This window comes from Mauremys mutica, chromosome 3, assembly GCF_020497125.1.
Source record: "Mauremys mutica isolate MM-2020 ecotype Southern chromosome 3, ASM2049712v1, whole genome shotgun sequence".
Classification (NCBI taxonomy): Eukaryota; Metazoa; Chordata; order Testudines; family Geoemydidae; genus Mauremys; species Mauremys mutica.
Genome location: NC_059074.1, coordinates 192,212,845 through 192,239,929, shown reverse-complemented (window position 1 = coordinate 192,239,929; position 27,085 = coordinate 192,212,845). Strand labels below are relative to the sequence as shown.

General features: G+C 46.7%; 1 protein-coding gene across 1 annotated transcript; it reads left to right on the top strand.

Moving 5' to 3' along the window:
- Window positions 1-807: 807 nt before the first annotated feature.
- LOC123367499 (butyrophilin subfamily 1 member A1-like) lies at window positions 808-26,973 on the top strand. The gene is made up of 11 exons (XM_045011789.1): window positions 808-852; window positions 1,958-2,052; window positions 3,867-3,989; window positions 6,831-7,178; window positions 12,551-12,832; window positions 13,721-13,837; window positions 17,626-17,646; window positions 22,579-22,599; window positions 22,968-22,988; window positions 23,093-23,119; window positions 25,412-26,973. The coding sequence occupies exons 3-11, from the start codon at window positions 3,884-3,886 to the stop codon at window positions 25,906-25,908; spliced, it is 1,440 nt and encodes a 479-aa protein (XP_044867724.1). The 5' UTR covers window positions 808-852; window positions 1,958-2,052; window positions 3,867-3,883; the 3' UTR covers window positions 25,909-26,973.
- The last annotated feature ends 112 nt before the right edge of the window (window positions 26,974-27,085 follow it).

Sequence of the window (27,085 nt, the reverse complement as noted above, 5' to 3'; positions counted from 1 at the left end):
GGCCACATGCAAAACCCGGCTCCGGACTCTGAGTCCGGAGCCCAGTGCTGGCTGCCTGGAAAGACGTCGATTTTGGAAATGTGCTCAGAGGGGAGCGGCCTCTTAGTCAGGGAATTTGTTTTGGGGACCCCAACTCCCTGAACTGTGTCCTCAAGACAGGGACTAAGGGTTTGAGGATTTTATAACCTACTGCTTATTACACCTGTGAAGGGATTCACCACCTCCTCCCACTTGTGGGTCCTTTGGGCTGTACTGAACCCAATCAGCCACACTGATAAACCGCTGCAGAGAATTTTATAGGTCATCAAGGGCCCCAGCAAAGTACGCGTACCAACAGGACACTAATTTTACACTTGTTACATCAAGTCACGGGTATTTTAAGTGTGGGCACCGGTGACCCTAAAAATAGTGTTTCACCCTGTTATGTTGTATTTGTTGCCTGTTTAATATAATTGTTGTGTTGAATATATTTTTATGTGTTGTGTTATTACTTGGAAGTCTCCAACTATCTGGCAAGTAAGTGGGGATTCCTCTGTAGTTAGAATTTTCCGCCCAAGCTGCCCTGGTGACCCTGCCAGGAAGGAGCGAGGGGGTGGAGGCACCGTCAAATAATTTCATAACAAAAAAGAAAAAAAGATTCACCCTGCTGAGTGGGTGGCGGGATCCAAAAGAACCCAGACCTGTCCATCAGAACCTGTAAGCGAATTGCCATTAAAGGAGGTAATCAGGTGGAGAGGGGCGCTACATAAAGAAGGACCCGTTAGGCTCTGGTGAAGGGGCTGGTCCCTTCTCCTGTACCCGGGAGCCAGGCAGGGCCTTTCGGATTAGAAGCCAGGGCAGAGAGCTCTGGAGGTAGGTGGATATTGGTCGGGTTACAGCACATGCAGTGGGAGTATGCCAGCTGCTGCCCCACTTCATAGGGCTGCCTGCCCTGCTCTAGTCCTGCTGGCACAGTGCGGGGGACTTCATCTAGGCCAGGGGTCCCCAACCCCCGGTCCGCGGCCCGGTACCGGTCCGCGGCCTCTTACAAACCGGGCCGCGAACCGACCCAGTGGACCTCCCGCAGGCGTGCCTGCGGGAGGTGTACCCGAGCCGCGGGACGAGCGCTCCCTCCGCAGTCATGCCTGCGGGAGGTCCGCTGCTCCCGGGGCTCCGGTTGAGCTGCCGCAGGCATGACTGCGGACGGTTCGCTGGTCACGCGGCTCAGCTGGACCGCCCGCAGGCACGCCTGCGGGAGGTCCACTGGCTCCGGTTGAGCTGCCGCAGGCATGCCTGCGGGCGGTCCAGCTGAGCCGCGCGACCAGCGAACCATCCGCAGTCATGCCTGCGGCAGCTCAACCGGAGCCGGTGGACGAGCGCTCCCTCCGCAGGCATGACCGGTCCCTGGTCCTGAAAAGGTTGGGGACCCCTGATCTAGGCCATGCAAGCAGGGAGGGAAAGCCTGTCTGAGCTCACACGACCCAGACTGCGTGAAGGCCAGGCAGAGTATGGTTCTTGTTGTTTATTCGCTACTGTGGAAGGAGAATGTGGCCTGTGTCTCAGAGAATTGGTTTTATTTTGCACCAGAAAACTTGTTAATTACTTGGAACCGCAGGGAGGCCTTTCCTGCCTTGGCCAAGGTCTGCTGCTGAGGTCTGATTAGTTCTGTACCCCTCTGGCACACTCCCTCAGTCAGAAACGTGTTGTGCTCGTGGGGGCAGAAAGCCTTGGCATGTGTGTTCGACAGAAATACCGTTGATTGTTGTGACAGTGACTCTGAGCAAGCAGGGGAAAAAGCCTTAAAAACTAAAACTGTCACTGCTGCAGGACTGTGTGTGTGTTTCTTTAAGTCTTTTAGCTGTTTATCATAAATGAGATTCCAGTAATTTACCAGCAGTGGTTTCACTTTCAGTTGGAAGCTGCTGGGTGCCTGGAGAATGTTTCAGTTTCTATAAAATTGTTGTACTTTATGCAATAGTTGTCTGAACAGACTGAAGTCAGACGTGCAGCTGTAGCTGGGAGCCCTTCCTCCGCCACCAGCCTCTGTCCTTCCCTGTAGGATCCAGCAGGAAGGTGAGTGTCAGCCCTCAATTGCTCTGGGTGATGGCTCTGTTGTTCTTTTTGGGCGCTGTTCCTATGGGCGGGAGTCCATCCGGGGCTCTCTCAGTTACCTACTTTAAATATTGCTGCAGAAATGTCTAAAATGCTCTGAGATCTTTGCGGCCCTTCTCCATTATCCTGTAACACAGACTGAAATAGTGTTTGTTCGCTTTTCTGCATGATTTCCTGGAATTAGATTTACACTTCAGCACTTCTGCTCTTTTCCTGCAAGCTGTCGGCAGAGGAATGTGCTCTCTCCTCCTCCTTCTCCGTTCACTGTGTGTATTTGCCATCAGCTCACTCCACTGAAGTTCTGCTCTAAGAGACTAGAAGAAGGGAAATGCCGTGGGCCAGATTCAATAAGGCTGGTGCAGGGAGGGGTCAATTCCAGCATGTTGGGCCCAGGGCCGGATTAACTTTTTGTGGGCCTGGCGCCAAACATATTTGTGAGCCCCCATTGGGGAAATAAGGCATGTGATGTAGGGTGGTCTGCAGAGCGAGGGGCCGATTGGGGGCAATGAGGCGCAGCGCAGCGGGAGTGACCCCACCCAGCCCAGGACAAGGGCACTGTTTACAAATCCACAACTGTTGGACGCACGCTGGCCCGCCCAGCCCTGTGCTGCCAGCATGCCCCTTCCGCACTGCTGCCCGGTGCCCTGCCCTTATGCCCAGCACCCCCTCGCCCAGAGACTTCCCCCACAGATCCCTATGCCCAGCTCCCCATTGCTCAGAGACCTCCCTCACAGATCCCTATGCCCAGCTCCTCAGAGACCTCCCTCACAGATCCCTATGCCCAATGCCCCCGGACCCGCTATGCCCAGAACCCCCTGCCCAGAGACCCCTCCCGCTGACCTCCCACCACAGCTGCACAGTACCCTGCACACCATACCCCCTGCCCAGCTCCCCCACCCACAGATCCCCTACTGTCCAGCACCCCCTTCACAGTCCCACCATCACAGCTGTACAGCACCTCCTATTCCTGAGGGAATTCTCCATCATATTCTGTGCATAATATTTAAAAATTCTGCCATTTTTTAAATAAATAAATGTGGAAGCTCCACCATGGCAGGCTGCATGGAGGTGGGAGAATACCCTGCAGCCTCCCACCCTCCCCTGGGACAGAGGCTTGGCAGTGAGGCTGAACCAGACCCTGACAGCACAAGGTCCATGCCTCCCTCTGAAAGACCCTGGGGCTCTGCCCCCCTTGCGCCAGGCACACCAGATGTGGGCAGGGAGGCTCAGCCTGGCAGCAGGATCCAAGTGCAGAGGGACTTAGTGTGGGGGGATCCAGATGGGGGGTAAGAAGGTTCTGCATGGGGCAGTCTGGGTGCAGGCAGCTCAGTGGGGGATCTGGATGCACAGGGAGGTTCCAAGTGCAGGAGCAATGGGAGTCTGCGGGGGGGGTGTCAAGTGAAAGTGGTTGGAGCTCAGGGTGTGTGTGGGTGTCTGGGTGCAGGGGAGGTGGGGTTCATTTGGGTAGGAGTCCAGGGGTGGTTGGGGCTCGGTGGGGAGGGTTCATCCGGGTGATACAGATGCAGGGGAGGTGGGGCTTGTCAGGGTGAGGGCCTTTGTCCAGAATATTGAACTGTAATTTGAGATGGTGAACAGTGAAGCTGAGTTTTGCTATGTCTTGTAACACGTCTTTTGACAAAAACAGTAGCAAACATGCACATTTTGATGCAATTATTAACTAGCGCATGTCCTAGGGTTCATATTGTGCTCAATGAATTTGTATCCCAAATTCAAGCATGTTGCTCACTTGGAATTTTTTTCTTTTCCTTTCTGAGGTCTGGATCAAGTTACAATGCAGATGAGGATTTCCTTCCACTCGCACTGTGCCATGGGCAACCCCTGTTTGTCCAGTTACCTCATTTTCTTTTTTACTGTCCCTGTTTCTACACTGGAACCAGGTAGGAAGCCTCTTGTCACAGAGCATATTCTACTTTTTCTGAACAGTTTTAATACCATTGATCTTTCTTTTGTTATTTTGAAACAATTCATAATAAGAGCATTTTATGTAAATTTGATAAATAAAATCTGTTTTTTTGGAGAGGAGGCTGGGGAAGATATTGATTTTTCTCCCTTTTTACCCCCCTTGGTGTAATCTGTACCCAGTGGACTTTTACATCATGTTTCACCTTAAACTTTCCTCCTGTCTCATCTTAAACTTCTGCCACTCTATTGAATATTTTCGTTAATTACGTAGATAATGAACTGGAGAGTATGCTGATAAAATTTGCAGATGACACCAAACTGGGAGAGGTTGCTAGAACTCTGGGAGACAGGATAAGAATTCCAAATGACCTGGACAAACTGGAGAATTGGTCCGAAATTGACAGGATGGATTTCAGTAAAGTTCAAAGCACTTCACTAAGGAAGGAAAAATCAAACGCACAGCTACAAAATGGCGAATAAATGACTAGGTGGTAACACTGCTGAAAAGGATCCGGGGCTTACAGTGGATCTCTGATTGAATATGAATAAGGCTACGAGTCAGTCATGGAGGTCACAGATTCCATGATTTTACGGGACCTCCATGACTTCCTGAAAATTATGATTCAGCTCCGGATGGCAGAGCTAATGCTTCAGCCCTGGGAGGTGGAGCTCAGGCTCCAGCCCCATATGGTGGAGCTTGGGCTTCCATGATTTATTGTTTATTGCCCACATCCTGCCCGTGACTTTTATTAAAAATACCCATACCAAAATCTTAGCCTTAAATAAGAGTCGTCAATGTGATGGAGATGCAAAAAAAAGCTAACTAAGATTTTAAGTGATTATGAGTAGCAGGCATAGAAATCAAAGTTGGTTACCTAAGTAATAAATATAGAAATGCAGTCTACCTTTTAACTTTAAAAGACTAAGTAAGATTTGAATCAAGTAGTCTCTCACCCTAACAGATCTTAGAGGTAGCTTAATACACGGACTGGACACCCTTCCAGCCTGGGACCAAGCTCCATAGTTTAAAATCTTTGTCTTTAGAGACAGAGATCGCCCATTTCTTTTAATTCTCTCTGGATTGGTATTGACTAGAAAAAGTGGCTGAGTTTAGCACAAGAGTCAGCTAACAGGTGCTAGCTAAGCCTGTCCTAACTTGACCTGTTTTCCAGTGCAGATTGTGACAGGGTCAGGCCAGATGGCTACAGGAGAGTGATCCTATTGGGATCCAGGAAGTGGGTGGGCAGAACCTGCCCACTGCTAAAAGACCTCCCCCCAGCCTAAGGGGAGGAGCCACAGGAGCTGGAAGCCAAGTGAGGCTGGAGGACAACTAATAAAATAACAGGGCAGGAGTGCAGTCAAAGGGTCAAACGAAGGGAGCCTGACAGGGAGACCGAGCAGGGAACCTTGGACAGCACCCACTGCTCCTCAAAGGCATCAAGGGAGCCAGCGGACGCTGCCCAGATGTGTGAACAGACGGAGGAGCAGAAATAGGTCCCACGGTCACAGGAGACCCCTGTCAGCGAACTTCCTCTCCTTGGTTTTATAGATTGCCATTTTAGTCAGGGCGAGGAGGAGGTTGACCAGGAGGTCCCATGACTTTGTGGGCCCGCGGCTAGGGAGTGGATAGAGAAGGAGGTGAGGGGAAAAGTGCAACCAAAAACATAACTGGATATCTAAGAGGAGCTAGTACAGGGGCTGCAACCTGGCGCACTCCAGATAAACATCTGCCAAGGTCTCCCTCATGCCACAGAAGGGGCAGGTGTCTGGGACAGGGTGAACTACGCCAAATACATGCCTGTGCTCCTGGCTCTGTGAAGGAGCTGCCAACTGATATACCCAGTGGGCCTTGGGACCAGGGTGGAATATAGGCTGGCCCACCGGGGCTCCTCACCCTCCAGAGGTGGCAGGAGGTCCCACTACTTTGTGTTGGGGCGGGACACGAGGGTGAGGATGTAAAGAGTTTTGAGCATGAGCATGTATAAATGTTTCCTCGGCACAGTCTGGAAATGAACCGTCTGCAAATTGGCTAATTAGGACGCCTGGAGCCAATTAAGCTGCTAGAATCAATTAAGACAGGCAGGCTAATCAGGGCACCTGGTTTAAAAAGCCCCTCACTTCAGTCAGTGAGGGGCGCGTGTGAGGAGCTGGGAGTAAGAGGCACGAGGAGCTGGGAGTGAGCAGACATACTGCTGGAGGACTGCGAAGTACAAGTGTTATCAGACATCAGGAGGGAAGGTCCTGTGGTGAGGCTAAAGAAGGTGTTGGGAGGAGGCCATGGGGAAGTAGCCCAGGGAGTTGTAGCTGTTACAGGAGACACTCTAGACAGCTGCAATCCACAGGGTCCCAGGCTGGAACCCGGAGTAGAGGGTGGGCCCGGGTTACCCCCACCCCTCATCTCCCTATTTGATGTAAGAGGAGTTGATCTGGACTGTGGGTCCCACCAGAGGGAAGGTCTCTGGCCTGTCCCCCAACCCATTAGGTGGGCCAGCAGAGACTGCAGAGATTGGCCAACATTGGGAAAAGGAGAACAGTGATGAGGTTAGCCAAGTGAATGGCAGGTTTGTGCCACTAACAAAAGGAATCAAACTGAGGACTGCTGTGAACATCTGAGGCAAGCAAATCTGCCAGAAAGCGCAAAACCCACCAAGGCAGAGGAGGAACTTTATCATAAGATACAGTGAGACACCATGAGCTCAGTTTTAGCTGGTCAAGTTGCAGCCTAGGCCATTGTGAGAGATCAGCATTCATTACCTATGAAAGCAATCCAGCTCCTTTCTGGTCTAATTTTCTGTGTGTCTCGGTTCCTTTAACAGTGACTTTCCAGGTGATTGGACCTGATCATCCCGTCATGGTCTCTGCAGGTGAAGATGCCCTGTTACCCTGTCACCTCTCCCCCAGCATGAGTGCTCAAGAGATGGAGGTGCGCTGGTTCCGATCCCAGTTCTCTGAACCTGTCCATCTGTATCAGCATGGAAAAGATCAGGCTGAGCAGCAAATACCAAATTATCAGGGCAGAACAGAGCTGCTGAAGGATGGTATTGTGAATGGAAGTGTTGTCCTGCGTATACGCAGCATCAACCCCTCTGACCGTGGGCAGTTTATCTGTTTCTTCCGATCACGCAGCTTTTATGCGCAAGCCATTCTGGAACTGCAGGTGGCAGGTCAGTAGCTTGGGCTGGTAATTTGAATTCCCAGCAGAATAATTTATTTTGAGGTGGAACTTGATGTGTCTTATTTTCATGCCAGTATCCAGAATTCCCTTCAATCTGCCAGTTATTTCCCATCAGTTGTTCAGGAGCCTACGCCCTGGGTATAAGCTGACAGATTTCAGCGTGTGTCTCTCCACACTGTGGGTGTTTTTTTCACAACTTTGTTGTGCAAGAACTGTGAGAAAGTCTATAAGTATCTACATGGGAACAAATATTTGATAATGGCTCTTCAGTCTAGCAGAGAAAGATGTAACACAAGCTAATGGCAGGAAGTTGAAGCTAGAGAAATTCAGACTGGAAATAAGGCATAATTTTTTAATAGTGAGAGTAATTAACTATTGCAGTGGTTCTCAAACTGTGGTCCGTGGACCACCAGTGGTCTGAGAGCTCCATTCAGGTGCTCCACGGATAGTTCCCTCTAAGGTGTGCGCTTGGGCAGCCGCACATGAGAGAATGAAGGGCCACCCACTAATTAGGTGCCTGGACCCTGGAGAAGACACACGTGTAATGTGAAGTGGTGGCCTTGGGGGGACTAGGGGGTAGGTGGGAGGGGGCAGTGGAGTGAGAAGAGGGGGTGGGGGGAATTTTGGACGTTCAGGGCTGCAGCGGCCAGAGAAAGAGGTGACTTTCCTCAGCTCTAGGGCTGCGGCTGCTGGGGAGAGAAGGCCCTCCTTCCCAGCCCCAGCTCGGGGGCTGCTGTGGCAGGGGACAGAGGCACATCCATCGCATTAGGAAGGTAAGACTACTGATATTAAAATATGAGTTGTGTGTTTTTATTTGTAGAACAAAAAATGTTAATTAGTATTAAGGTTTTTTTTATATAGCACTTTTATCCAAAGCGCTTTACAATAGTTAATGGTACAAACAACATTTGGAGAGATCATTAAGTGGTCCACTGAGGCCCTCAACAATTTTCAAGTGGTCCGTGAAAAAAAAAAAAAAGTTGAGAACCACTGAACTATTGGAACAACTTACCAAGGGTTGTGGTGGCGTCTCCTTCACTGGGAATTTTAAAATCATGATTGGCTGTTTTTCTAAAAGATCTGCTGTCAGAATCACAATGGTCCCTTCTGGCCTTGGAATCTACGAATTTACAAATGAACCTATGACAGCCTTTTAAAGACTATTAGACCTTTAATTTTGGAGAAAACCGCAAGAGGAGATACAAAGGTGAAAAAAATATTTTAAAATCAGCTCTTGTTTCTTATCACACAACTTCTAAGGCTGTGTGCAGGAGAAAGAAAAACATCCTTTTCTGGTGGCTTGAAGTGTCTATTCTAGAAAGGGCTGGAAGCTACAGAGGGAGCAGTGTCTACATCAGCAGGACCAGATCTTTTATTTCTTCTTTTGGTTATGTTTCTTTGTCTTTGACCTACCCTGACTGTGATCCAAATCCACCTTGGGACTCACGTGTGAAGTGAGGGGTTTCCCCTGGAAAAATACTCAGGGCTCAGAGAGGGGGTAGCTCCAGGTTATTACAACAAGGGCAATGCTGATTCTTTGATTAAATGAATGGTCAGTTGCCTCCCTGCCATGCTTTGTGGGGACATTCTATGAATACTTGAGAGTCCCCAGTCCAACTCCTCCCAGTGTGCAAACAAGGCCTAGCAGAGCACAGTGTGATATTGCTAGATACAGTATTGATTGCTGCTGGATATCCGATAGACAGTTCAAAGGAAACTACAAAAATATAAGATGCAGATAAATGTTATTGGGCCAGGGAACTGAAATTCAAATGTGGTTTGTTTATAAAAGTATGAAAACCTGGATTGTTAGGAAAAGCAGAACCCATGTTCACTTCTCAACTGAAAATTGTTTCTAAAAAGGACTGACACTCTGTACCTCAGAGTAACACCCTGGAACTCCCATATTGATCACTGTCATATAATTATGATATGTTTTGTACAAAGTCTGCCTTGAGAGATGTCATTTTAAAAGTCTTGAACTGTTGAACATTAATATCCTGTTGGATTGTATGTGCTATCACGGTATGGGAAGTTATGAAGTTTTGCTATGTATGTGTGTAGTGGGGTGGTCACCCCGCTCCTTTCCTAAAGGGTATAAAACAGCCCTGGGAGAGGGCTGCAGCGGGGAAAAGCTGGGCTGATTGGGGAAAGCAGCCACAGATGGGACCATGCCCCAATCAGGCCACAGCCGGCCCTTATAAGAGGGCAGTGGGCCAGGAGTCTGTCTCTCTAGATGTGGAGAGGGATGGGCCTGGCTGCTAGGAGCTAAGCAGGGTACCGCGACTGGAGGAGTGCTGGGGGAAGGCCTGGGGAGCTCCGGCCTAGAAACCCCCCAGGCTGCAGGCCTTGTTAAAGGCCAAAGAAAGGTAGTGGGGTGGCAGAGGACAGCCCAAGGGTAGGCAGAGGCAGCAGGTCCAAACCCGCCTTGCCGGTGTTGAGTGGCACTTATACTGCAGTCTGCTCCAGGAAATTGGGGCTAGTTGATGACTGGCAGTGGCCATAGACTGAGGCGAGGTGGGGATAGAGAGTGGGGGTTCCCCGGGGAGGGGAGACCCAGATCTATAAGGGTACTGCCAGGGGGCAGCACCCCGGCCTAAAAGGGGCACCAGGGTCCAGGAAGGACTCGGGCCCAGCAGCAAGTGGGACACTGGCCCGCAGAGAGCGCTCCAGTGGCTGGAAACGCTAATTCCCTGGACGACCATCAGGAGGCGCCACAGGGGTGAGTCATTGTGAGTCATATGTATTACTGAAATATGTTGTGAGGTTGGGAACACCCACAACCAACCGTTCAGGTGCAACAATGGAGGAGGCAGAGAGTGATTAATGGCTCATCATTCCCATCAAGGAAAAGATTTCAGAAACTATATACAAGGGAAACTTTTTAGAGAGAACACGTAGACAATGGAGACTGCTTGACCAATGGAGACTATCTGATCCCCACACCAGAGCAAAAGATTTTTCCAGCAAGCTGGAAGAAACTATAAAGGAGGGGAAGTGACATCATCTCTTGGCCTCACTCCCCCCACAACTCAACAAAGGACAAAGACTTTGTATGTGGGAGGGTGGTTTCAGGCTGGAAAAGAGTCCCAGCCTGTGTATTGAGGAACTGTACTATTTGTCAGGGTGAGACACTGCTTGATTCAAATCTTATCTAGTTTATAGAACTCAGTTTGTGAATTTACTTTTATTTCTTAGGTAACCAACTTTGATCTCTACACTTGCTACCTAAAATCACTTAAAATCTATCTTTCTGCAGTTTATATTTTACCTTAAACAGTGTGGTTTGGTTGAAGTGCTTGGGAAATCTCAGCTCAGATTACATCAAAGCAGGGGCAGTCTGGATAATGAACTTATACTGGTTAGGCTTCTGACCAGGGCAAGACGGTACAGCTCTGGGCTGCAAGGCTGGGGAACTTGGGGAAATTGGCTGGAGCCTCCCTATTGCTGGTTCATGAATGACTGAGAGGAGTATTCACGTAACTCAGCTGGGTGTGTTGCTGTCTGTGGATGGCTGTTTAAGGGTAGTGCCTGCCAGGGGGTTGTGGCTTGACACAGCATCACAGTGTGAGGGGGCACCCCATGTTGGAGGGAGAGAGGGCTCAGTGATCCCACAGTCCATGTTGCATTCCAGGGACCCCATCATAAGGACCACATACTTACAAGCTGTCAGATGGTTGGTCTGGAGCACTATTCATCTTGCCCCTGCTTACGAAGATATAGTGCAATGTTTCAGACTATCTAATTAGCCCCAATTATTTTACTTTGCTGCTGACAATACAGGATAACTGACAGGATATTGGGCCTGAGGAATATGTTGTCAGAGTCTGACAGCCAACTGGATTGGCTAAAGACTGTTCTGTAATTACTAAAGGAACAGTCTTCTGTTATAACTTGAATTCTAATTACAATTACATTATTCTTAGTTATTGTTTATTTGCTAATTACATAATTTATGTTTATAATTATAGAAGCAGGTTATTGGATTATTATTACTGTTGTAAGATTGAGTTTGTTCTAAGACAAGGGAAATGTGGTGTTGCTAGATCCAGCATTGATTGCTGAGAGCTGTAGTCTTTGTTTAGAAACCAACAGGAAACAGGAAGTATACGTGTTGCTTCATTTCCTACACTAGGGGGGCTACAGTGGCACTCTAGCTATGCCGCTGCAGCCCCATAGTGCAGACGCAGACTAAAGCGATGGCCGAGTTTTCCCACTGCTGTAGTCAATCCACCTTCCCAAACAACAGGAGCTAGCTCACTAGAAGCACACTCTTGTAATTTTTCACATCCCGGAGTGACATAGCTGTGTCAATCTACATTTTAAGTGTAGACCAGGCCTTAGAGCCTCTGGCCTTCTCTGCATGGGAAAGTTGTATCAGTTTAAATTACATTGTTTTTTAATCCAGTTTATTTAGATGAGTGCAAACCCCTGTGTGGATGCTCCTACATCCGTTTAAAGGCAGCTATCCCTGGTTTAATTAATCCTGTTCCAAACAGAGTTAAAATAAACGATAAAACAAAAGGCCTCTCTTATACAAAAATCAGTTCCACATGGCTTTTTGCACCAGTTTAACTAGATGGTTTTCAATTTACACCTTGTGTTAAATCACTGCAGCTTTCTCATGGTACACTAACACATGTATGCCTGTGACAGTGGACCAGCTCAGTGAATGGCAGGACTTTCCATTCTCCCCTGGTCCAGACAAAGACACCCCTCTGAGATACATCTTTATACACAGATACAAACAAGTTACGTATTACTTCTGATGTATTAGGGTGCCACCCATTGACCTATCCAGGAGCCACCCTGTACATGTTGGTTCGATCAAAACATCTCTATCCATCATGCTGTCATTCTGACCTTTTCCTTAAGATGGGTCAGCATGTTCCTGTTCTGTTTGGGGAACGTGTTTGCTATTGAGGTGTTCTGGTGCCACCTTTCTGGAATGTGTTTACATACAGTTTCCTAACACTACTTAGGAATGTGTGTTTCTGCAATATCAGCCCTATTCTTGTCAGATTCTGTCTGCTTGCAAGCAGGCAAAACCCGACTTGGCTTCTTTGCTTTATATCAGCAAAGCTTGACCACTACTTTAGTTCAGGTCTCACACCAGGCCTCTGATACGAGGGCTTATGTTTCAGGCCCTCTTCCTACTACATTCACTATATCAGCAAAGCGCTCCTGGTGGCTTATACAGCCAGAGCCTGGCAGTGACGCAGCGAAAGGCTCTTCCCTTCTGTAGGAGGGACAATGATCCACTTTTTCCTTCTGCTAAAGGATTAAACTCTCACCTTCCAGGCTGAAGAGATCCATAATGCTTGTGTAGGCTTCACACAGGTTCACTCTATTCCCCTCCAGGTCTGGGCTCTACTCCTCACATCTCTATCGTCAGCTACCAGAGCGGAGGGATCCACATGGTGTGTGAATCTGCTGGATGGTATCCGGAGCCCCAGGCGCAGTGGAGAGATCTCAGTGGGCAGCACTTACCATTCCTAACAGAAAAAATAACTCAACATGATAACGGCCTGTTTGAAGCACTAATTTCCATTATTGTAACAGAAAGTTCCAGTCAGGATCTGTCGTGCTCTGTCAGGAACTCCCACCTCAACCCAGGGAAAGAGTCTGTGGTCTACATCGCAGGTTGGTGTTCATCAAAGCCACACAGTTCAGCCATTCACCAAAAAGGGGGCACGTTTAGGGCTAATTTAAATATTGGATTTACAACATGCATGTGCATAGAGCTGCTCAGAGGCTATTCGTTAAACACTGTGTGTGGTGAATTTAGGGAAGATTAGACTCCGTGAACCTGCCTTCCAAGCTGCAGATGGAGTATAATAAAACATGGCTGATTTTTGGGGGAGGGGTGTTTAATAGTGTGTCTTATTGTTAATACCGTTAACATGCCTGGAGTTGAATTGGAATACGCAATGGAGAGGGACTGTTGCAAAATTTCTGTAGTGTAGAAAAGGCCCCTTTGTGCAGCCAGAATGGGCTCTCAAACTGGAGCTCGGAGGGAAATGGTTTCCTGTCCCATGATTTTCAAATCTTCAAAAAAATTCCTTATCCCCAAGGGGACATAACTGACCCTTTTCAAAAGTTTTAATTAAAAACGAGAGAGAAGAGAGAGACCCCCACCTCACAATAGTCTGCTGGTCAGGTTCTCACCTGGGATTGGGGGTCAAATCCCTGCTCCAAATCAGGGAGAGCAGGAATTTGACCCTGGATATCCTCCATGAGTGTCCTAGCCACTGGGCTAGTGGATATTCAAGGGTCTCACGCCTCCTCTGGTTTTGACCAGAAATCCCATTCTGGATCCAAGAACCCTTTCCTGTGGGGAAAATTTTTTTTGGTTATAATTAATTGTCATTTTCTGACCAAAAAAACCCAATAACAAAACAATTTAGTTGAAAAATTCCTGACCACCTCTACTTCCAACCAGTGGCACAATGCCGTGATCACCACAAAGGTCCTACTAGTGACACATCTGTTCTATCAGTGTTTCCAAATTAATGAGGCTTTGTCTTACAGATCCATTCTTCCTGAGGGGCTACCCCTTTAAAGTGGCTATGTACATACTCCTGGTTGTTGTGGGTTTGCTCACTTTCACAGCAAGCTACTTCTTGTGGAAGCAATACAAGGCAAAAGGTAAAGTTATAAGAGGACACTACAATGTACTCAGATATTTCCTTTAAACTATAAATTAGTTGAGGGTGGAGGTGGCTTCTCCATAGTTAAAGATGCAGCTACATTTTTATTTGAAGCCACATTTTGCTTCCTCTCTAAATTTCTCAAGAAAAGTCAGATTACCCTAAACTGGGAGTTCAGGAAAGGCCCTGGGGTGGAATTTGTGAGGGAAATCTGAAGTCTTCCATTACTTTTTTGCCCATATCTTGGGAAATAAATGAAGGGCCTAGGAGCCACATGAAACATATCACTAGATTCCCATAGCTAATGTCTAATGGATGAAATCAAATGCCAAAACCAAAGTCCATAATTTACAATATGAAATGATGAGCCCTTCCCTTTGGAAATACAGGGTGCTAATAGAACACCTGCGCAGCGCAGCCAGAAAGACGCTCAGCCGTCAAAGGGCCCTTAGCCTAAGAATGCTGCACTGGGCTTGGAAATGAGAGTTCAAATATGCCACTGATTGGTTTTGTGCACTTCACAACCCTTAGCAGAGAGCACAGCCCGGTATTGTACAGCAGCAGGGTTAAAGCAGCCCGAATGTTACGTGGAGACACAAGCCCTTGGTGACTTGCCCTAACTCAAACAGGGAGTCTGTGGCAGAGCCAGGAATTGAGCCATGGTGTGAGTCCCAGGCTAGGGTTCTAACCCCTGCCTCTCAGGGCCCTGTCTGCGAAGGTGGCCACCCCCTTCCTTAGCTCATCAAGATCTAAGGCAGAGAACCAATGATTAGCTAAATAGAGACCGCTTTAAAAATAACACCTGCGATTATTATTTCCCTTCTTGCAACCTAGCACTATTGACTGTCACCACCCAAACCCTGCTCTGAATATGGAGCTATTCATTTCCTCAAGAGCTTTCCCATGATGCTCATCACTGCAGTGTCTGAGCCTCACAAATTTCCTGCTAGCTCTCGTAGCGTCAGTCCCATTTCCTCTCCTGTAGCCCAGTTTTTCAAAGAATCTTTTATCCTGCACAGGGGTGAAGGAATAGTGCCCAATCCTACGGGGCTGCAGAGAGTCCCTTCCTGACCTACCAGACAACATGCCAGTCTCTCTCCCTCACTATCTCCTTTCCAGCAATTCTGTATTTTTCTGTACTACCAAGTTCAGTGTGGATAGCCATTGTCAGGAGTTTGCTCCCAGTCAGGCACAGGAGGCTGTTCTCCACAGGAGTATTGAAATGGGCTGGGACCGAAGCCTGGGAAGCTGAGGAGACTTGGTTGTTTTCATGCTGTTGGGCCTAGCTCGGCACCAGTCCAATCCAGCCAAGCTGATCTTTATTCCCCAAGTCAGTTGAGGAGTCTGCACAAATATGTTACAGGGTTTGGGGTCCAATTTGTCCCTGCCAGCAGGTATATGGGAACTTGGGGAGCAATTACCACACCGGTGGGGTGCAAAATAAACTTTATTAAGAAAATGCAAAAACAGGGAAAATTCTATGGTGAGGGGTATGGGGTTTGTTAAGGTAGACAATTGGGGAGGGGTTTCTTTTGGTGAACAGTGTAGGGGGTTTCAATAGTGGGGTACAATACAGTTGATAAACAATTAACACTGAAGTATAAAAGTAACAGGTAGCTAACAATTTCTATGTAAAAAGGTGTGTCACAGCAGCATATAACCAACTAGCAGTTATGGAAAAATATGTTAAATAACAAACAATTTTAGGTAAAAATGTGTCACAGTGGGGTAAATGTAGAATGTGTGGTGTATCAGAGAGAAAAAAGGTAACCAATGGGGTTTTATGCTAGATTGGGATGGGGGAAGAGGAGCACGTGGTGGAGCAGAGGGAGATTTAAACTTAGAGAGACACAGAGAGACTGTAAGGAGTCAGAGGGACACACAGAAGCTGGGGGGGGGGTTGCAGTGGGAAGACAGACTTAACCACAATTATACAAAACACAGCAAATCTTATCTATGATCTAACTTAACCAAGACTACACAAATTAGCAAGTAACAAAACACAATGCAACAATTCTCTAAGCCTAACTTACAGAGTATAATGCTAAACCTAACTTAACCTAATGAGTGCACCTTATACTAGGGGTGGTTCTCCAAGGGTGTGGCTGCAGCAGTGGAGCAACTGCAAGTGGGCTGCCCAGGATAGAATCCAGGGAGGCACAGGGTTATCTCTAGCAGCAAAGGAGCTGCAGAACCAGAATACAGATGCAGACCAAGGAGTTAACTTGGGTCTGTCTGTCTGGGGAAAGAAAGCCAGCAGCTAGAACAGGGGGGGGTCTGCAAGAGAGAGTTCTTAACAATCCCCAGGACAACAGCAAAGGCAGAAGCAGGCACAGCAGCAGCATCAGAGGACGCAGAGGACTCAATTTGCTCACAATAATCAGGAGATCTCCAGGCAAAATTCGTTGTTCGTGGGAGGGGAGTTTAAAAACGGGGGTACGCTCAAAAACAAACGAGAGCGGGGAGAGGGCCTCCCAAAGACCCCTAGCTGATCAGACCAGGTGGCAAAGCAAGGACCTTCTCCGCGGTCTGATTAGAAAATGTCTGGTTATATAGGCAGACTTAGGCAGTTTCCCGCCAGTAACTTTGATTGGTTCCCCTTCTTAGAGGGAGGAGAGAAAGCAGGGAAAAGACTTCAGGTGAGCACAGACGTGTCTGGGCTAGTTCTAAGTCACAGGCATGACTTACATGCTCAGCTATGTGGCCATATAAGGTCTTGCATTCTTGGGCAGCGCCCCCTACACCGAGCCCAGGTCTGAACAAAGGAGGCAGAGGCCCACCCCCACCTGAGCAGAGCAATGGCTCCGGTTAGTCTGCAAAGGCTATTCCAATGAGCAGGGCCAGGCTATGACTTTTGCTAGCCCATGGCCGGGAGGGGCAGACACACAGAGAGGAAAACAAAAAAGGAATGCAGCAGGGAGGCAGCTGTAACAGACACAATTGAACAGGAGAACTTTAACCACAGGCGGGAGAATCACTACGACAGGCAAGTGCAGGCCCCTGTGATAGGTCAATAGGAACGGTTCTAGTGGAAGCCTGTTGATATAGTTCATTACCAGCCAACCAGTGCTCTGTAGAACATGCAGCATTTGTACGGGACTCTCCCCCTTTCTAACAAGTCTTTCCTCTTCCCTCATAAAGGCGCATGCTGCAGAGAGAGCTAAGGCTCTTCTATGGGAACTGCAGTAGGGGGCGGGAAGGAGCATCTAGAGCTTTGGAACAAGTTGCTGGTGCCTCCCAGGCAGCTGTTAGGGGATCTGATGAGCGAATGCTCATCTTGGTGGTTATTACGTGCAAAGCAGAGCACTGCCCACCTCCCTCCTGCCCTGCAAGTCTCTGCAATGCACCCCAGAGAGCGCCAAGGATGGCAGGAGTTTGCCCCACATGGACAGGCATAGGGTGTAGGCAAGTGTACGTTATAGTGACACTTTACTCTGTCAGTCAGGATGTCAATGAGGTGAAGGTGTTTTTAACTTTCTCCTAAGTTTATAACATAACCTTTATGTAGATGGTGGCTGGGGCAGAGTGGCTGGGAAAAGGTCAGTCTCAGAAGCAGAACTGTGATTTTCCAGCCTTTCTGACATCCTAAGCTTGTGTTTTGGTAAATTTCTTCTTGTTTTAACCACAGCCTCAAGTTCTTAAAGTTAACAGCGTTTTCCATTTGGGATAGTTATATTTCCATTAATTTTGATGGCACTGAAGCAGGCCCTGAGCCCGAACTCTTATGGAATTATTTACGTGATGTGCTATTAAGAAACTTACGATACTTTCTGTTCTTGTTTTTAGGGAAACTCGTTGCTGACCTTGGTAAGTGTCATAACCCTCTCCCTGTTATAAACCTTGTTCCTTGTTCCACCAGGGGATGGAACTTCCCTGATCCACGCACCCTCCTGACCTGACACTACGCATCCCCCAACTCCCTCTGTCTCCCTCACCCACGTCTCCCTCTGCCCTTCAACTTTCAGATGGTCACCACCAGCTGCCTGACTCTGCCTCTACACTCTTGCTCACGAATTGCATCCTGGCCCATGACTCTTATTTGCCTCTCCACATTGCCATGACCCCCACAATCATTTCCCACTGCTTCACCAACATTGACCCTTGCCAACTCCATGCACATCCACACCCCCTACACTTACACAAAACAAGGACATTCCAACACAAAACCATTTGTTTCCAGTTAAGCTTGAGCATTTCTATATAAATTCAAAGGCTGAGATCATAACATTCTGGCACTAACACAGAATGAGATCATGATCATGTAGAAGGATCACATTTAGTATCAGAGGCAAGTATGTTGTAGAACCAATGCCAAGATTTCAGTTCTCTACTCACAAACTTTATTCCTGTACTGACTTCTTGCTAGAGCTCAATTTGTTTGGGTGACTTAAGTATGGCTTTTTTAATATTTTTAAAAGTGGAACCATAAGTTTTAATTGAGTTTGGGGAAGTTTTGTGTTTGTTGAAATGTGCCCTACAGAATGGTATGCAAGATACAAGGAAGGGCATATTTGCGTTTTTTGACAAATTGGAGTAAAACAACCTCATAGGCTGATGCTCTCATAATAATTTTCAAAGAACATATCAAAATTCATCTACTCACAGAAACATAAAATAAAGCAACAAATACCTCTACATTAAGATATTCTAGCTTCTGATTGATTGTATTCTGACCTCCATAGAGAGGTCTATCTGTGTCACACTGTCAGTCAAGCTCTTTAATAATTACAGTGCAGTTACATTAAATTACAGTCTGAATTATCCCCAGGTACCTGGCAGCATGAGATCGCATCTTTTGCCCTTTTCTTTCTTTAAATCAGAAATGGAGAGCGAGAGAGGTAAATGTTTCAGGCCAGTGGCAATGTGTTAGCAATTGTGTGTAAAAGGAGTAGGGGGGGAAATGAGAGATTCTCTTTCTCGCTGGATGATGTGGTTAATGGGCTGAGGGATCATTGAAGATCCCTTCTACTGATGCAACAACCTCATGATCCTGCCTAGAAGCTATAGCAGCAGACCCCACTGCCCGGCTGCAGCTGCTGCAAGCCCTGCTCTGTCAGCAGCGGGAGCAGTTCATGGGCTGGCAGCCAGAGGTGCAATTGGCCAAGCAAGAAAGGACTCGCCAGTGGAGAGAAGGTCTCCTGTGGCAGTTCACAGATCTGTCCTGGATGGAAATTTGAAGACCGCTTGGTGGGGGGGGGGGTGTCTCTTGGGTGTTTGAGGCCCAACCTGGTCAAACTGGCTTGGAAGATGAGGTGGAGGATTTTCTAAACACACCCAGGAAGGCTGCCAATCTCACTGGGAGGAGAGGCGCTGGGCTAGCTTAGTGATGCCCTTCTCCACGGTTGAGGCCAAGTCATACTCCTCTCTGACTCTGTCAGCAAAGGCGCCATGAATGGTCTGGGCCAAACCCTTTCCTGCTGGGGTCTGTCAACAGACAGAAGCCAGTGATTCCTGGACATAGCTGTTTCCTGAGTTAAACTTTGAGTTTAGGACAATGAAAGAGATGATGGACACACAGTCCTGCAACAATTAGGGCTGGTCAAAAATTTGCAAAAAAAAATTGCAAATGAAAGATACCATTTCATTTAAATGTTTTGATGAAATTTTCAATAGGAACGAGATGAAATGTGACATTCAAACAACGTCAAAATGTTTTTTTTTGACATTGTTTTGATTTTTATATTATATTAAAATATTATTTTTAAATTACATTGTATTTATATAATATGTATAGTATTATGTCTATGCTCCATACTTAATATTTTAATATAATATACAGGTATAAATGAAATAACTGAACACAATAAAGTTGAAATCAAATATTTTAACACTATGAAACAAAATGTGTCTATACTGTTGAACCAAAATATTTTGATGCTCCTAATAAGAACATAAGAACAGCCTATACCGGGTCAGACCAATGATCCATCTAGCCCCGTATCCTGTCTTTCAACTGTGGCTAGTTCCAGATGCTTCAGAGGGAGTGAAGAGAACAGGGGAATTTATTGAGTGATACCGCCCCTGTCGTCCAGTCCCAGCTTCTAGCAGTCAGAGATTAAGGGACACCCAGAGCATGGGGTTGTGTGCCTGACCATCTTGGCTAATAGACATTGATGAACCTGTCCTCCATGAACTTATCTAAACCAAAATGGAACCAGATTGTTGAGCAGTTTTAAACTAAGGGCTGGGGGAAAGCTGACTAGTGCGGAGGAGCACATTGATTGGACAGCGACATCCCTTAGGAGAGGATCTTCTAATGGAGATTCTCTATGTCCTAGTAAGGAGGAGAGGATGAAAGATGATAAAATACAGGTAGGATCTGATGAGAAACAGTCAAATGAAAAAAAGTCCCATTCAATTACATCATGTAATGGGAGACAGCTAAAAAGTGACAAGTTTTCAAAGTTCTTATATACCAATGCTAGAAGTCTAAATAATAAAATGGGTGAACTAGAGTGTCTCATATTAAATGATTATATTGATATAATAGGCATCACAGAAACTTGGTGAAATGAGGATAATCAATGGGACACAGGAATACCAGGGTACAAAATATACTGGAAGGACAGAACAGGTCATGCTGGTGGGGGAGTGGCACTATATGTGAAAGAAAGGATACTTCAAGTCTGCAGTACCGTCTACAACATGCTTTCGCCTCCTGTTCTTGTGCTACAGATAACCCACTGTTTACCCCTTTTTGCAGATAATTTATGAATATGTTAAATAGTATTGGTCCTGGTACAGACCGATGGAGGACACCATTATTTACCTCTCTCCATTCTGAAAACTGACTATGTAGTCCTACCCTTTGTTTCCTATCTTTTAACCAGTTACCGATCCATGAGAAGACCTTCCCTCTTATCCCATGACTGCTTACTTTGCTTAAGAGCCTTTGGTGAGGGACCTTGTCAAAGGTTTTCTGAAAATCTAAATACACTTATCCACTGGATCCCCCTTGTCCACATGCTTGTTGACCCCATCAAAGATATCTAGTAGATTGGTGAGGCATGATTTCCCTTTACAAAAACCATGTTGACTCTTCCCCAACAAATTATGTTCATCTATGTGCCTGACAATTTTGTTCTTTACTATAGTTTGCCCTGTACTGAAGTCAGACATACCAGCCTGTAATTGCTGAGGTCACCTGTGGAGCCCTTTTCAAAAGTTGGTGTCACATTAGCTATCCTCCGGTCATTTGGAAACCAGTTCAACAGCCTGAACCCACCCCTGGACACTCTGGCCAACCTCCAGAGGAAAGTCCTGGAGTTCTTCTGGCTGGGGAAGCACTAGGTCTCTGCAGGTATCCTGAGCCTCCCTCCGGAAGAGGGAGGACAGGGCATGACATGCATTCTCAACAAGGTCCACGCTTTCCATCTTGAGGCCCTGTAGAGTCTCTTTTATACTGAACATAGTCTGACATGGAGCACACCTTCCTCAGCCACCTCCAGTGACTCTGATATGACCGGCAGCTGTTTTATGTCCATCCAAGAGGTCTCCCTCAAGTTCTCTCAAGGCTGCTGGTCTTTCACAAGGACCTTCTCAGGACCTGGAAGTTGATCTCTGCAGCCAGGTCCATGGCAGTCACTGAGTGTATAGGCCTCCTTGCTGACTCCAGTTCATGGACGTGTTGCTAATGCGGTTTTCAGACTCCCCTGATGTTTTTTACTGTGGTGAGATGGAGGCCTTGGCACATGCATACCTACAGTGCATCAGGTTGCAGTCCCTTTTCTGCCTCCTTCAGGACCTCTTGTTGAGGTTCTGGTTGCACTTTTCCCTGCACTTTTTATTTATGCGTTTATTTATCCATGGCCCCATGAAGTTGTTGGACCTCCTCCTCCTCAACCTCCTGTTGGCCATATATCAATCAGGGAGGAGGGATTGGATGGAAGAGTTCCCTGTGACCAAGACTGTGGGGCTCAATTTTGTGCACTTGTCCATTCGCATCTCCAGGCAGAGTTCCTCTGCACGGTATCAACTAGCTTCCTGGACTGTTTTGAGGAGCAGTGTGCACTTTCCAATGTTCTCTGCTCCATGTCTTCCCTCTGGAACCCTGATTGTAAATCTACGACCCGCACTTCCATTCCTGTTTTTTCGGTTGTTGTTCCCCAGAATAAATTGATCCATGTTTGTTTGCTTTTTTTCTGGTCCTGGAAGCCCTTTTGGTTTACATGGGGACTGAATAGGCTTGTCTATGGAATGAGACAGAGGTCCTGTGAAAAAACTACTATGTGATCATATAATTAAAGACTGTATGCATATGCAAAAGGGGCCTGTATTAAAGTTGTACAAGGAAACTTAATTCTGGCATTTTCTAATTTTGAGTGCTTGACCTGGCAACCCAACTAACATTTCAACATAATTTGTTAATATAATTTCATAGGTTTTTAGTTTTTAAAAAAATCTGTAATTAAGATGTCTTCACCCCACATCATTAAATTTTGCATCCTAACCCTTTAATGCTGTAGTATCTCCTGCTACCATTTGAGCTAAAGGACTACTTACATTAGAGGACAGGAGGTGTAAGCCACTATTCCTGCCATGGAATAGCTATTCGACGAGTTCTACACATCCTCCTGTAATATGTAGCTATATAGATATAGAGAGATACTTTTATAGTTTGTTTTGAAAATATTAACCATAACTTAAAGTTAACTAAGTTTTCAGTAGCTAGGTAAATGTGTATTCATTGAACAAGAGCTCTTTTGTAATTCATTATATATTAATGTCTTTGTTTTTTAGAAGAGCTCCGGGATAAGCTTGGTAAGTTCCTTTTATCTTTAGTACAAACTTCAAGAACGCAGACTGTCTGTGTTCGGTAGGGTTCTCATCTCTATTCCTCCAGTGAAATAGTTATTGGAGGAGATCTATCTATCTATCTATCTATCTATCTATCTATCTATCTATCTATCTATCTATCTATCTATCTATCTATCTATCTATCACTATACTAGACTATACAGTTTGTTTTGATAATATTAACCTTAACTTAAAGTTAACTAAGTTTTCAGTTTCAGTATCTAAGTAAAGGAATTCTTTATGAGCAAAACCATTATCAAAATACGGACTTACTTGAACAAGAGCTCTTTTGCAATTTATTAGATGTTAATTTCTTTTTATTTGTTTTTTAGGAAAGCTCGAGGCTGAGCTTAGTAAGTTCCTTTTATCTTTAGTATAATCTTGTAAGAAGTGTTGTCATACTCAGACTATCTGTGTTCAGGGGAGTTCTCATCTCTATGCTTGTGCTTGTTTTCAGAATGGAGAAAAACTCAACTATTTGGAGGTAAATAAAGCTCATGTTTTACCAATGTCAAAATCTGACCTGACCCCAATAGTTCTCTGCTTCCCGCTCTTTTACAGTGAATGAGTCTCATGTGAAAAGTAAAGGATTAGAAATACTGTAGTAATTTCAGTGGGGATGGGAAGAGACAGACAGTTCCCTAGGTTTTTTATAGACTAGGGATGTGCCCCTCTGGTAAAGTGGTGAGTAGTGAGAGGATATTTTTCCTGAGGCATTATGGGCTAATTCTCCACTGAATTTAGCCATGTATTTTCAGGTTAGTCCTTGTTTTATGCATAATGTTGACCCTGTACTGACATTATCTAATCATTAAGTTGCTGAATATTCTCTTCCTAGTAGCAAGATTTCTATAACTATAGTTAAGGCCCTTCCCAATTCACGTCCATAAAAAACACATCACAGACCATGAAATCTAGTCTTCCCCTGTGAAATCTGGTCTTTTGTGTGCTCTTACCCCATACTAAACAGATTTCATGGTGGAGACCAGTGTTTCTCAAACTGGGGGTCCGGGCCAAAAAGGGAGTTGCAGGGGGTCATGAGGTTATTTTGGGGGGATCGTGGTACTGCCACCCTTACTTCAGCACTTCTGCCTTCATAGCTGGGAGGCTGGAGAGTGGCAGCTGCTGACTGAGGGCCCAGCTCTGCAGGCAGCAGCGCAGAAGTAAGGGTGACAATACCATACCATGCCATCCTTACCTCTGCGCTGCTGCTGGCGGCGGCTCTGCCTTCAGAGCTGGGCTCCCGGTCAGCAGCCAATGCTCTCCAGCTGCCCAGCTCTGAAGGCAACATTGCCACCAGCAGCAGCGCAGCATTAAGGGTGCCAGTACTGCACCCTCCCCCCAATAACCTTGAGACCCGCTCACAACTCCTTTTTGGGTCAGGACCCCTACAATTACAACACTGAAATTTCAGATTTAAATAGCTGAGATCATTAAATTCATTATTTTTAAACTCCTCTGACCGTGAAATTGACCAAAATGAACTGTGAATTTGGTATGGCCCTAACTATAGTGTTTTAAATGCCAGTTTCCGTTCAGGGAAATATGAAGAAATTAAAACTGTTTTTTTCCCTTCCATATGGATGGGGAGCTGAATTCTGGTGGATATTGACAAGTTTCAGGAAATGTCATCATCTCTTTTTATCAGATGATCATATTTTCAAATTTACATGGTAAGGTGAGGAGTAGGGGGACCTGGAGAATGGTGATGATGGGATTTGGAGCCCTTCAGTTGTAGACTAAACCCCAGCATCTGAGGGCTGATTTAGGGATCTCTGTGCTGTGAGCTGCTGGTGAGAGTTCAGGTTCCAATAGACAGGTGTACACATAGATCAAAATGATCACAGGTTTTGGGTGTACTTGGATACTAGACTTCGTCACCACCCTAGTATCTGTTCTTTTCCTGCTTTGGGACCTGAATCGCATGTGCTGACCTCTATATATGTGCAGAGTCCTATTAACTTCATTGAGACTCCATGTAGATAGTCCACACTGACAGGCCTTTGCATAAAAAACAGATTGTTTTCATGAGAGGAGCTGTACAGAGAGCTGCAAACACAATCCTGCAATGTGCAGAGCCTTATGGAGGGGAGATGCACACCTGCCGGGATGTGCATACATTCACATCAGATGTGCTGACAACAGCTGCACAGTACAGTTAAAGTTGCACTGTGCTTGGAAGGATGTGCCAGCATCTTGCACAGCTAAGTCACAGGACCTCCTCATCAGCCCTGTCCTGGCACTGGCCAAGACAGCATCCATCACGTGAGAAGGTAGAAGCTGGACAGGGGTGGTGCTCTGTGACTGTGAGGCCTATTTTCACGCCTTTGTCTGATCACACCTCTGGCCAGTGTCCACTGACTCCTGAGATACCTGTAAGGTGGTGGTGATAGTGGTGGGGGGTTTACTGGCAGGGATTCTCTGCTCGGTGTCCCAGTCTGGATCCCTCATTTTTTACCTCACTCCTGCTCCTGGTTTCTCCTTTGTTGTCCCAGGTACTCAACTGTGGCCTGGGCTTACTGGTTCCTCTCTTAGTTGAGTGGATGGGCCTTAGTCCTGGGTGGGCCTAGACCCACCCATCCCAGACCTGCAAACAGCACAGCAGCTGCTCCAGGTACCTGGGCAGAGGGAGCTGCAATTAATCCTTCCCCAGCCCTAGCAGTGTGAGCGTCTGGCAGCAAGATAGAAAATTAGGGGCTGTCTTGGCCAGAGCAGGTCTGCTAAGTCCTCCCCCAGAGCTGAGCTCTGCCTCTGATGCTTTGATTCTCTCTCTCAGAAGTGAAGGTGACTCTGGATCCAGAGACAGCTCATCCTAGGCTCAAGCTGTTAGAGGACCAGAAGACTGTGACATTGGAATCCGAACATCAGGATCGGCCTGACAATCCCGAGAGATTTGACAAAGTTTTCTGTGTGCTGGGTTCTGAGGGATACACATCAGGAAAAATGTATTGGGAAGTGGAGGGGATGGGGGGAATCTGGGCCATAGGGGTCGCCAGAGAGTCTGTGAGGAGGAAGGGAGAAATCAAATTTACCCCCGAGGAGGGGATCTGGGGGATAGAACAGTCCAGGGATTGCTACGCCACCCCTGAGAGCTCCCTGCTATTGTGTGAGACACCCAAGAAGATACGGATCTATGTAAACTATGAAAAGGGGGAAGTGGCATTTTTCAACCCAGATAATGGTGATCTGATCGCCTGTCTCACAGCTTCTTTCAAGGGGGAGACAATATTCCCTTTCTTCTGCGTCCATTCCCACCTCACACTAACCATCTGAGACATTTGGAGATCAGAGGGGTAGGGGTAGGGGTGGGGGTGGGGTGTAACTTGTTCCATTGGAGCCACAGCTCTGTCTCCAGCATTCGCTGTGGCACTGGGGCTCTCCACTGGCCCCACAGCCACAGAAAGCAGGGAACAGTCAATGTCTCTGCTGCTTCTCTCTCTCTCTATCTCTGTGGGGCCTGCAGAGGCCCCAGGCCCAGGGAGTGAGCAATAATCCTGCCGTCTGTGTGGGGCAGGGGTGGTACTAAGTAGTGGGAACTGGAGAGAGGAAATTGGGGAGGAGGAGGAGAAGGTAGGGAATTATTCTTAACTCTGACTCATGCTACAACCTAAATGCTACAAACATACCGACAAGCTCTTTCGGTACAGATGCAGAACCACAAAATTCTCAGCTCTGTCATTGGCAGAGCCTCACAGCCAGTCACCCACGCCCGTATGGTGGGGTCTGGTGATTCCTCACCATCTCCCTCCCCTTTACTGTAGGGATCCAGATTACTTATCACACTGCAGGGACTTGATCCCAATCCTAAAAGATGCTCTGTCTCAAAAAGATGCAGAGAGGGAACCAGATGACATTACCACCTCCATGGCGATGTCCCAAGTTAATGCATGCTGTAGTCAAAGCAGCAAAGTTGCTATTTGCACTGCAACCACTGAAGGGCAGTGTTTCTGCATGCTGACTTTACACTGTTATGCTGGAAGGTGTTAGTGACTGCCATCAATCACAGATGAGGGTAATGTCCATGGGTGTGCTAAATACACTTATTTTTTAATGGAAGGTATAATTAACCCCCTTTGTGGAGTAAGATAGCTGGAAACCATAGGGGACTAGTAACTGCTGATAGTAAGGGGGCACAATTTAAAGTTTATGGTGGTTTCAAGGATTCAAGGCAGATACTCATGAGACAAAGCAGTTTTGGTTTCTAGTGTTACTTTTCATAGAATTATAGAAGTGGAAGGGACCTCGAGAGGTCATCTAGTCCAGTCCCCTGCACTCAAGGCAGGGCTAAGTATTATCTAGACTATCCCTGACAGGTGTTTGTCTAACCTGCTCTTAAAAATCCCCAGCGATGGAGATTCCACAACCTCTCTAGGCAACTTATTCCAGTGCTTAACCACTCTGACAGTGAGGAAGTTTTTCCTAATGTCCAACCTAAACCGCCCTTGCTGCA

Excerpts from the sequence above, each read along its gene's own strand:
- LOC123367499 (XM_045011789.1), top strand. The coding sequence starts at position 3,884 with ATGCAGATGAGGATTTCCTTCCACTCGCACTGTGCCATGGGCAACCCC. Across the intron at positions 7,179-12,550 it reads TCTGGAACTGCAGGTGGCAG|GTCTGGGCTCTACTCCTCAC; the intron begins GTCAGTAGCTTG and ends ATTCCCCTCCAG. Across the intron at positions 12,833-13,720 it reads GTCTGTGGTCTACATCGCAG|ATCCATTCTTCCTGAGGGGC; the intron begins GTTGGTGTTCAT and ends TTTGTCTTACAG.